The 12835-nt window shown below is 39.6% G+C and overlaps 1 protein-coding gene across 2 annotated transcripts in view; it reads left to right on the top strand.

Annotated features, from left to right (window-relative positions):
• Positions 1-6595, top strand: part of DNTT (DNA nucleotidylexotransferase) — a 213220-nt gene extending 206625 nt beyond the window's left edge. For both annotated transcript variants that reach the window (XM_075843235.1, XM_075843234.1), the window contains exon 11: positions 6481-6595. In XM_075843235.1, the coding sequence (XP_075699350.1) occupies positions 6481-6567 (87 nt within the window). In that variant the 3' untranslated portion in view covers positions 6568-6595. The remainder of the gene's footprint in view (positions 1-6480) is intronic.
• The last annotated feature ends 6240 nt before the right edge of the window (positions 6596-12835 follow it).

Raw genomic sequence — 12835 nt, 5'->3', positions numbered from 1 at the left:
GGCTCCAAAGTCATTTCCAAATGGGCTTGTTATCTACTGGACAATTGGGGCCCATTATGTTTCTCTGGTAGTTGACTAAATACGCCAGATTTCTGTTACAAATGGCGCCAAAAAAGTGGAGTACATTGTGAACATGGTGTGCATAGGTTAATGTAACTCAATATAAGTAAAATACAGGTAAATCTAAATATTTGCAAAGATGCATAGTTTTATATAGTAGATTATATCTAGATATAAATTGAAAAATGTTGTGTAGCTCTGCTCCAGGTGAGACGACCGCTTTCTATATACCTAGATAGGAATATGCATTTGAATGATTATGTATTATCGGGTGCTACAAAAGAGAAGGAGTGACTACGCAGAGCTTAACCCGGTGATATATGAGCTGATCGTCTGAGATTAGAAAAGCAGAGTCCATGACAATCAGTTTATCGTTTGTGCGGCTAAATTCTAAGAAGAGGTTGTCCAGATGAGACACTGAAAGTGTGAACTCATATGATGGTTGGAGGGTTTGGTACAAATGTGGATCATGGCCCGGGAGTTTCAAGCTACTGTATGCTTCTGCCTTAGTTACTTTATATATGGAGTGACCCATAAACATCATATTAGATTCTGGTATTCTTGAATGCTGGTAACTTTTCAAGTCATAAGGCGTCTTTACATGTTATGGTAATTAAACCGTTCAGACTATAGACTATGTATATTCTCAGGGGCTCCTCTGTAGAGATCAGTTCTTTATAAAGATCAGTGCAATGTTTGATATGATGAAAGCGACAGTAATGCTAATTACAAACATCAAGATAGAAAATCATTTGAATAACATTATACATTTCCATTCAGAATCCTGACAAGTTGAAAGGAATAACTTATTTTCAGATTTTAGATTTGATACTACAGACTTTATAATGCAAGTATCATCTATTGCTGAATGCTATAGAGGGGACCTTGTTGAATCCAATGTCAAACCACCACATTACCCGAGAATCCTCTAGCGGGCCCAGGCTATGCAACAATAATCGGCCCCTAAGGTTCAGCAGAAGACAACCCTATTTGGAGCTAACTTTGGAACATGTTTAGGTTTTGCATAGATCCAAAATGGAGCTACTTTTTGAACGCACAGTTAGGAATTATCCCATGATATAAAATTGATATTTTCAGGATATACCATCAATATCTGATCCATGGTGGTCAGACTCTCGGCATCCCTGTCGATCAGCTGTTTGTTGGATCTCCGGCAAGTGCTGCTTCTCCTTCATCCCTCCCACAGCTCCATACTGCACAACGCCCTCACATTTGTACCGGCTGTGCATAGTATTACAACTTTCTCCATTCACTTTAAATTCATACCACATATAAATGATGCAGGGGCGAACATACCATACAGACATACCACGTGCCTGCTATAGGGCCTTTGGATAGAGGGGCCTAGTTTTGGTTGGTCCTATACCATTTGTTGCTGGGTGGAAAGAACCTGTGCAGTAGTCCTCTCTCCAGGGGGGGTAGGAAATTTTCCCAAGGCTCAAGAAAAGGGCTAAGAGGTCTTTCTGTCCTGGATGGGAAAAATTGGCTCCTAAATGGCAAGAGCATTTTTATCTTTGCTATGGGGCCCCGTCTTTTCAATGTACACCACTGAAATTACGCTGTTTGGAACTCTGTGTGGGCAATTTAGGAGGAGCTAGATTAGATCTGTCAACTTTTCTCCTGGTATAACATTCTAAATCTCCACCAAACCTACTTATTAAAATCAATCAATTTGCATAAATATAGTCATGCATTATAATTAAAGGCCAGTGATCTGGACTTAATAGCAATATCCAGATCACAACTTCTTTTCCAACAAGTTTCCCTGACACAGAAGCAGCAGAGCCCAGGGCTAGAGCACCATTTGGACTGTAAGCTCACTGACTATGGTGGATGTCCTTGCCCCTGTATACATTTCATTCTGATTGAAGCTGTGTCAGTAACAAGCTGTGCTTGATCTCCATTCCATGATCATTTTTGTGTGGAAGAATCATTAGCAAGGTGGCCTTTGTTCTCTGCTTCATAAGTGAAGCACTTCTTAAATGCACCAAGTTTTACATAATTTGATGCTCCAAATATGAAGGTAACAGAATTTGCCTTTATAGTTAAAATTAGAGAAATTTAATATTGAAGATTGGAAATGATAGAAGAAAAAAAAAAAAACACAGGACATCTGCCAGCTATGTAGTGTTTTTTATACAGCTGCTTTTTGACACACGCTGGGTCTAATCAGAAAATCTAAGATTTCCGAGTTGTTTTCTGATTGGACACAGCAGTAACCGGCAACAAAAAGCAAGATAACCACTGAAGTCAAAGCCATCTTCTGCTCTTTCTTTTTATTAAAACTTTTTTTCCTTCAGTCACAGCCTGTGCTTGACTCTAGCCACACCATTGAGCATAATTTGGCTTATTTTTAGCAATATGTCCATTGATTTAAAGTCCAGAGAATGGATGAAGATTAAAATAACAAATGCAATAGGGAACACTACCCTTTCTTTCATGCATCCTTCTATTTTATGGGTCCAGTGTAGAGTTGATAGCTTTCATTACGCTAGGACAACTGCATGTCGTGAAATATTTGCCCTTAAATTTGCGTTTTGAATTGGAGTTCTAAATCACACACCTCCCAAAATATGTATTGGCGGTGCACTTGTGTCATAACGACGTGGAAGAGGCAGCAAACTCAAATGGAGAACTGTGTATTACAGATGAGGACTGATCATTTGGGCATTAGGGCCTGAGGGGCACCCCCCCCCGATCAGCTAGGGAACTAAGCTTAAAGAGACTCTGTCACTAGTTTAGTTATGCCCAAATTTAGCCAGAATTCCGGTGCACATGGCGTGTGCCCCATTTATCAACTTTGGCGCATCATTTGACATGGGGTGTGGTCTAGGTGATAAGGGGACACTGTTTAAAATGCGCTGCCCTGCACCAAAATTGCGGCAATATTTTTCCCTAAAAACTGGTGTAAACTAAGTCAACCAAGAGGTAATATGAGGAAGAGAAAAGTGTCTAATGTGTCTAGCTAGATTCGCCAAATTTATCATACAGCTTGCAACACTATGATAAATGTGATGCATCTTCTAACTGCCGGGTCTAAGTTTACGCTGTCTAAATCTCAGACAGTATTAGTAAATTTGCCCCATAGTATTGTTAGAAGGGTTCCTTGATGCTAAGACAATCACGGGGTGTCCTGTGATCAGACCTATAGTGATAAGTTGTAATATTACGAGGAATCCAGCAGCAATTGTTCAATTCCCCTGGAGTGCCACCACTGGAAAAAGAAAGTATTACACAGCTCCTATTGAAATCAATGAGTTATCCATGTAACGCTCATAGGTATCCGTTCCTCCATAGCATAAGACTCTCTTTTTAATGATCCTAACGCCACAACCCACCAGCTATTAACTCAGAATTAGCTAATAGGGTACTTGAAAATTAGTTTTCTAAACCAGATAAACTATTTAAAGTTACAGTTCTCTAAATATCACTTTTTAAAAAAAAAAAAATGGTAACAAATGGATAACCATTGGCTTTCATAATATGAGATGAAGCATGAATACAAAGCACAGTTCTCATGTATCCGGCTCTCTTTATAAGCTCTGATTAGCCATGATTAGAACATATACATCAATTAATGATGGTTTAAGCGCCCTTGGTTCTGCTGCTACTGGGTTTTAGTGCTATTGATTATCAATGTCATTATATAAATATAGGAAGCCACAAATCAGAGCACATAGCTTTCCCTAAGCATTTATTCTGCACTAAGCGTAGTTAATGGTCATGTTTACAGCCACAGAAGCATTATTTGCAGTCATTGAAATAACAGAATTGATTGGCACGGAGAAAACAAGGGGGTGCCAGCTGCTCTTAAGCATTTTATGTAAGCTTGATTGATGCTGATTAGAGATTTGCTATAAGTTCTTTGAATGCTGCTCTGAAATGGCAAAAATGTAGACGAAGACACACATTTCATTATTTACTTCCTCCACTAGGAAGACGTAAAGAATAGTACTGATTGTAATCATCAAATAAACACCTTCACGATATGGATGAAGAACGTAAAACAGGAATGCATAAAATAATGTCAAATGGATTTACTTAATGGCAATAGAAGAGTGCAATGCCGACTATGTGCCGGTTCAGAGTTCCATGTCAAGTTCCTGAATGGGTATGCTGAAATACACCAACAATAATACAACAGCAGTGCTAGAGTAATGAATCTAAGCATAAAACCATACATGATACCTAAAGAAAAAAAGCTACTCATGTAAGTGAAAGAGGAAATATTCAAGTGCACAGGAATTTAACATTTAAGTGAGCAATTCAGCCCACGTTAAGGGTTTCCGCTCAGTGGGCAATGATCTGCCAAATCTGATACCCCAGATGTATACAACTGTGTGTCTACATAGTTGAATAGTTTGTTATTGACTCTCATTGACTCTTAGAGTCTTTACATCTATTCACCAGAGACACGTCTATTCATCAGAAGGGTCAAATGACTTCCCTGCTGCTGTGTCTCTTGATGGGCCATATACTGGATTCAGTTGCATGCACTAATTCAATTTTGATACGGCAATATAAAGATGTTCTTATCTAAAAGAAGAAAATAAATGTCTTCATTCCTGCTGAATTAGATCATTAAATTAATTAAATCATATGAATATTGACATTTATTGCCATTGCTTAGTGAAGTGGGTGAGCATCCGGTAGACCAGGGCATCTCAAACTGTGAGGAAAGACTTATTGGTGGGATGCCCCCCAGTTGTTGGTGAGGCACAGCTGGGTTGGAAGTTTTAACAGAAGTGATCATAAGCTGCACAGACCACTCTCTTGCTGCATCAATTTTGATTTAGCAATATAATTTACTCCTTTTATGCTTATTATAACGATATATTGGGTTCAAGACACGAAATATGAAATGAGATTAATTTATAATTTTGGCATGGTTGTCAAGCAATGATGAGGCCCAGGTCATGTTCTGGCTGGTGAGGCCCTAGTACAAAAAGATTTAGAAGTCATCTGGTAGACCGGTCTTTAGGACGGGGCTACACATAGATATTTATAGCATTACAGCTCCAACATGGACTGTGATGCAACAATTGCAGTTCATAGGAATAAACTAAGTTGCAAGTATGTGATACAAATATATTAATAGGGAAGACATGGGTTGTCATGCTACAAAGAGTCTATGTGTAGCCCCAGCCTTAAGGCCCATTTACACAGGCCGACAATCAGTATTGATCGTTTCTAAGAATGCTCGTTCGGCCACTTATTGGCCCGTGTAAAAAGAGCAGCGATCAGCCAACATACAACTAAAATACTTATTTGTTGTCTGATCAAATAGTTTATGCAGACTATGAAATCATACTTGTCGGCAGCACATCTCCCAGTGTAGACAGGGGATTTGGTGCCGATAATGACGTAAACTGATGGGGACCAAACTATCTTATTAACGATCATTCATCCCCATGCAGAATAGCATTGATCCATGTAAAAGGGCCTGTTAATGAGGCTCTGTCACCAGATTTTGCAACCCCTATCTCCTATTGCAACAAATCGGCGCTGCAATGTAGATAACAGTAACGTGATGTTTTTTTCAAAAACAAGCATTTTTGGCCAAGTTATGAGCATTTTTATATTTATGCAAATGAGCCTTTCTTAAGTACAACTGGGCGTGTTTAAAGTTATGTCCAAGTGGGCGTGTATTGTGTGTGTACATCTGGGCGTTTTTACTTGTTTTACTAGCTGGGCGTTGTGAATGGAAGTGTATGATGCTGACGAATCAGCATCATCCACTTCTCTTCGTTACCACTCAGCTTCTGGCAGTGCAGAGACACACAGCGTGTTCTCGCGAGATCACGCTGTGACATCACTCACTTCCTCCCACAGGAACTTCATCGCGTCGGATGAGTGAGGACACGCTGTGTGTCTGAACTGCCAGAAGCTGGGTGGTAACGAAGAGAAGTGGATGATGATGATTCGTCAGCATCATACACTTCTATTCACAACGCCCAGCTAGTAAAACAAGTAAAAACGCCCAGATGTACGCACATAATACACGCCCACTTGGACATAACTTTAAACACGCCCAGTTGTACATAAGAAAGGCTCATTTGCATAAATATAAAAATGGTCATAACTTGGCCAAAAATGCTCGTTTTTGAAAAAAAAAACAAAAAACGTTACTGTAATCTACATTGCAGCGCCGATCTGCTGCAATAGGAGATAGGGGTTTGAAAATCTGGTGACAGAGCCTCTTTAACGGTCTCTTGTCAACTTTTTTTTAATGTCGATTGGCGCTCTTTATGGGCAGACATCTGCTCATGTAAACCCACCTTTAGTGAGTTTAGTTATGAAAATATGTTGCTTGTGATCTACTCATAAAGTAAAATACAATTATAAACAGTATAATTACAGTATGATAATAATTAGTTTTTATTTTTGTGTGTTTTGCAGCGTATTTTTCTGAGAGCCAGAACTGAAGAAGACATCTTTGCCCACCTTGGCCTGGATTATTTGGAACCATGTGAGAGGAATGCATAAATGTGGCATTAGTTTATGGAAAAAAAAAATCCCATGTAAGGTTAGGCTAAGAAGCTTTAACATATTTCATAGCATGCTAAGCCGGCTTGGTGTCTGCAAGATTGTCGAGATTCTTGGATCCTTACTGTAGTGGGACTTGCTGAGAAACACTTAGGCCCCATGCACACGAACGTGCTTTTGCGGCCGCAATTCCCCCGAAAATCCACGGGAGAATTGCGGCCCCATTCATTCCTATGGAGCCATGCACACGACCGTGGTTTCCGCGGTCCGTGCATGGCCCAGGAGCCTGGGCCGCAGAAAGAACGGGCATGCCTTATTACGGCCGTGTTCTGAGGTCCAGGATCATAGCAAATAATGGCCGCGGCCATGTGCACGGCCCGCGATTTGCTCACGGCTTGTGGGTGACACTCCGCCCCCGGCCGACCTGAAAATCACGGCTGTGCACATGACTACGGTCATGTGCATGAGGCTTTAGTCTTCTTAAACATTGACAGTGACATTTATCTCTGGATTTCTTCTGTGAAATTCTGGGAGGGTTGGCTTCATTGTATTCTCTTGTATTTGTAGCTATATCTAGAACATAGATAGCATGGTACGGATGCAGCCCCAAGAACACTAAAGTACAAAAGAACTTTCAAAGGTGTTTTGTGTCCTGTTTTTTTACAGATTCATGAGTTAGCAAAATGCTATTTACAGTCCAAGCTCAAGCTTCCAGCATTCTCGCCCAGCAGGGGCCTGAAAATGAAGACATATTGCGTAAATATCAAAAGTATCTCCATAAGAATCCTGACTGTTTTTTCACTCCTAACTATTCCAAACGGCTCAAGGGCAGAATTATTTTATCTCTTTTCGACATACTTCCCCTAACTTTGCGCAAACATTTATTTCCCATCCATAGGGGTTCCTTTTAATTTGAACCATCGAGGTCGGGAGGCTTTAATAATCACTATTAAGTGATGCCTAATATGAAATATGGGGATCATAGAAGCGGTTTTGTGTACATATGTAAGCAATGAGATGCTTGTTAACCCCTAAATGAATGTCCTGCTTCTTTTAAAAGGGCAAGTGCAGCGAAGACTATAACTATACAAAATCAAAATGGTGATAGTTTGTGCCCCTGATCTCTCTGCGAGTTGGCGGTTTATTTAGTAATGTTTTAGCACCTGACACAGAGGGATTGGTAATGGGTTTCCAAACTCTAGGGGTCAAAAGGATCATTACTTAGTGGTGCACCTGTATAGCACCCCCCCCACCCCCATTTAATCATGGTACCTATAGAAGTGTCATGGCCTATGTATACTGCTCTGGCACTATCATGGTACTTGCTTTTTCTTTTCTTTTGCTTGTCATGACTTCTGAGGTTCTTTTGAGATTGACACACAAGGTTTAATGATATCCTTTAATATTATTATTTTTAATTTCAACTTTTAATTTCAACTTTCCTTCACATTAGTTTTCTTTTAAAATAGAATACAACTCAGCGGTGCTGCCCTCACAAAAGTTTTAAGTGTTTTTCCAGCTAATTGCACATAAATGCCACTATATTTATCTGCTGCAAATTGCATTCATTTATGTCATTTTCTTTTTTAGTTGATTTTACATCGTAATATTTGGGAAACAGCACAACCATAGCAGGTTCATATGCTTTACAATAAAACGCTGAATATTTCCAGTATTTTATATCCAATTGTTTTTTTATGGTTTCAATATTTCGTTCTGTATGATTTTTTTTTATATTAGTGTATATCTACGTGTCAATGTAGAAGGAAGGTGTGAATAAATGTTTTGATAATCTACAAGAAAACAATATAGCATGTCTAGTTGTAAAGGCAGTCCTAAAGTGAAGCTTTGCCATTAAAAACATTTTGAAGAAAACAGAAATGTCTTGCTTTGTATTAATGGTTCATTATATTATTTGCGGTGTGTTGTCACTTACTAAAAATAAATAATATAAAAAAAATGAAAGGGGCTTTCTCAAGACAACCCTGGTTTGTATACCCTATTAAGGCATATAGATGTCATGTTGGGGGTTTTACACTCAGGACCCCCTCGATTAGCCAGAGTGAAGAGAAGGTGAGATAGAACAGCTCCTGATCTGCTATCATAAAATACAGGCAGGAAACCCAGTATAATGCAAAATATAACATCTTTATTAGATACAAGATAAAATATAGAATATAACATGGAACGACAAACCCATGATACAAGGATCTCCACACAAATACTAAAAAACCCCTATAGAAAAAAAATACATGAGTAAATACAGCAAAGTGCAAGTGCTTGAACAATAAATGCAGCAGCCCTATAGCGACAAATGTCGAGTAAGGGAAAACAATTAAACTAGACAGACACAAAGAGGAGGACAGAATGCAGACCAAAAGAGGGGGACCCTGATCCCCAACTCCTGATCTGGTGCACTTTGGCCTGGCCATGCGTTACACATGGTTGCCCCAGGGGTGCTGCTGCAGGGGTAGGATTTGGAGGACTATGACTTCCCCTGATATCAGATTATTGCTAGGGGTTTTAGGAGCTGGACCTGTAGCAATCAGCTTCCTGTCAAAAAGGAGTTGCTTAGTTGAGATAACCTCTTTAAAGTATGTTTACCCAGAGGTGCAAAGGCCCTTTAAAGGCTCTTTTACACTGGCCAATTATCTGACAAACAAGCGTTCAAAGAACGCTCGTTCCCAATAACTTCCCTGTGTAAACATGGCAACGATCAGCAGAGGAACGAGCAAAAACTCGTTCATCAGCTGAACGTATCATTTTAAAAGTGCAAAACAGTATAGTTCTCGGCAGCACATCTCCCTGTGTAAACAGGGAGATGTGCTGCCGGCATGATAATAATGTATGGGGACGAGCAATTGGAGTAACGAGCCCTCATCCCCGTACTAGCTCCTTGTGAAAGACGCAAACGAGCGCCGATCAACGAGCTGTCTCATTGATCGGCGCTCGTTGCACCGGCCAAAAACTTGTAACTCTACACAGGCCAATTATCGGGCAAAGGAGTGTTCATGTGAATGCCTGTGCCTAATCATTGCCTTGTGTAAACAGGTTAATGATCAGCTGATGGATGAGCAGATGCTCATTTTAATGTTGATCGTATCGTTTATGCAGCAGAAAACAGCAGAAAACATTATCGTTGCCGGCAGAACATCTCCCTGTGTAAACCGACATGGTGGAAATGCATTGGAACGAATGATCGTAGTAATAATCATTCATCCTTAAACATAGCTCCTTGTGAAAGGAGCAAGCGTGCACCGATCAACGAGCTGTCTCGTTGATCAGCGCTCGTTTACACGAGCCATGTCGGACCGTGTAAGAGGACCCTAACTTGTAACTCCTGTGCCCCAATGCAAAAGCTGTTACAGGGCATCCACCTACTGTGTGCCATTCACAATACTGGTGTCTTTTCATGTGGTGAAGGAGCCCTTAGGTACCAGGGCCTGGGTGTGTCGGCTACCTCTGCACCCACTAGAGCCACTCCCTTGTTGACCTTACACATACAGAATATATTAGGAATAGCATAATGAGTAATTCCCTACTATTATTTATGTATGGAAGAGATCCATTTGTAAGATGTTACACCCAATATCGCAAGCAAAATTTTAAGGGCCAGCCAACATAGAGCCCATGAGGTCCAGCATAGAACTAACCCACTGCAGCTGTTAGTGGAGTAGTTCACTTGCTGCTGGGGTTTATCACATTTTCAGTCATTTTAATTGATGATATGGATGTTATGTAATATGACAATGGACATGCACTTGTTCTGTATAGCCCCTCAATAAATTCTTTCATTTAGCCCAAGGTACCTCAGTCCAACCCAGTAAGGGTATGTGCACACGACCATTTTTCAGGTTTAATGGAGGCGTTTTACACCTCGAATTACGCATGAAAAGACAGCTCCAATACGTCGGCAAACATCTGCCCATTGCTTGCAATGGGTCTTACGATGTTCTGTGCAGACGAGCTGTAATTTTACGCGTCACTGTCAAAATACGGCGCATAAAATGACGGCTCGTCAAAAGAAGTGCAGGACACTTCTTGGGACGTTTTTGGAGCCGTTTTCTCATAGACTCCAATGAAAACAGCTCCAAAAACGGCCGTAAAAAACAGCTCCGTATTTTGAGAAGTTTTTGACTCTGCGTGTGAACATACCCTTAGAAGTAATTTGACAAGAATGTGTCAGGAGTGATGGTTATTATATTTCCATATTAAAATAACACACATCATTTTTCGGCAATGTCCTAAACAGATGAAGCTTTTAAAAAATAAAAACCAACAACAATATTTTTGAATTTTTATTTAGAAGTAACTTTGATGAGAATACCTGCAAAGTACTCAAAAGTAATTGGATTCTGAATTGTGCCAAATATATCTCCATACCTCTCTTTATATAATACTAGGTCAATGCCCTGAGGGTTTACACTGTTTAATAACTAAAAAATCCCAATAATATTATCAGGAACTCTGTCCTTATATGTAAATGTATTCCGTCTTTAAGTGTTATTTAACATGCAGATTCTATCATTAGTATTCCACAGAAGGTTAAGTAGTTTTAAGAAAAAGTCCTCCATAACTTATGCTTAGCAGTAATTGATGATTGTGACATTGTAACCTAAAATACTTGAGCCATTGCAACCAATATAGAGCAAGATTTGTTACATTTCTCCTGCTATTAAATTCTCGCTGTCATCTGTCATGATGCTGAAGTTTAATCACAGAGACAGCTCCTTGAGTTCTCTATAGAAGCCTTGTATTACATGTAATGTATTAATCCTCTAATGAGCCTCCATTCACCAAGGACATCTATCTGTATAAGAAGTAAGGTCATTTAGTAAGTATTAATTTGTCACTTTTAGATTAAAGGTGATTGAGAGCCCTTGCTCTTACAAACTCATTTTCTTTAACAATGGAGCTTCTAAAACCATTGAAATGATTATAACACTTTGTACATTGGGAATAAGTGGAACATGTACGACAATTATCCTCGGAAACAATAGACCTCTCTTTTAAGCTACAGCGAAGGTTCTATTATGAGATAGGATGTGACGGCTTGAATAGCTTCCTCCTTAAATTGCAAAAACAAGTTGATTAATCTATGGATTTTATGTATCATGCAATGCCGTTCTAGACAGAATGTAGCAGGGCAAGTGTGCATATGACGCCATCCGAAAGGAAATGACTTGATGAAATAACCGTAGGATATGTTATTGCTCCAATGTAAAAAAAAAATAATGTCTCGTAATTCTTGTAACATTGCTTTTTAAAAGTGATTTTGCACCTATCTAAAGAGTATTCAGTGCTTTGTAATAATAAATTGAGTTATATCTATTAATGTGTACCTCCTGCCCAAAATAAAAACCTGACTGTCCTTCTCAATCCTTTTATGCAGTGACTGGAACAATAGAACGTATTGTAAGCTCAACAATATTTGCTTAAAACTCCTGCCTTCACTTCCTGACACTAAAAACAGCCACCTCCTGTCAGCCATATTGGCTCTCAAAAGTTTAATATCTGGGGGAGAAGGAGGTACTTCATTTGTTCCTGGAGACTGTATTAGTTCATGGACACTTTACTGTCCATTAACTACCATTCATTGCAGCTGCCAGTTGCCATAAAGCACTCATACCCTGATCTACCGTCTGTGAGAATGTAGATAGGAACCCAAGGGAAGTTTTGAAAACTAAAACTAAATAGCTACAACATTTAACAGCAGCAATAAACATATTATTTAACGTCTACATAATTAAATGTAATTAATTCAATTAAAACCAAATACATGAGACATTTCCTTTTATGTTATGTGTTTCTATGTAAAACTTTCCACCTCCTTCCCTCTTGCCAGCATAATCTGGCAACCAATCGCTGTGAGGCAAACCTCCCCTCCACCCTCCCTCCTACTTTGCAGACAGATGCCTGACTGAATCTATAGCTGCTGACAGGCAAAAGCCTCTGCTTATCACTACAGGGGTGATTGAGAGTACTCAAGCTCAAAGTGAGGACCAATGCAAGATATTATAAATACAATTAGACATCCGTTATATATCTACATACCTCCCAAAGTTCAACAATCGTAAAGAGGGATAACTCTGTTAAGCCACGCCTCTAACCCGCCCAATGCCTGTCCATACACATTTAGTTTCTTTTGTGCCCCCCTTAGAGTATAATGTCCCTGTAGTGCCCCCACACAGTATTATGTCCTTAAAGGGCCCCACACAATATCATGCACCCATATTGCGCACACACAGGTTCATACCCCAGAGTGCCC

The sequence above is a fragment of the Rhinoderma darwinii genome, chromosome 11 (assembly GCF_050947455.1).
Source record: "Rhinoderma darwinii isolate aRhiDar2 chromosome 11, aRhiDar2.hap1, whole genome shotgun sequence".
NCBI lineage: Eukaryota > Metazoa > Chordata > Amphibia > Anura > Rhinodermatidae > Rhinoderma > Rhinoderma darwinii.
Note: the sequence above shows the minus strand (reverse complement) of the source record. Positions and strands in the feature narration are given on the sequence as shown.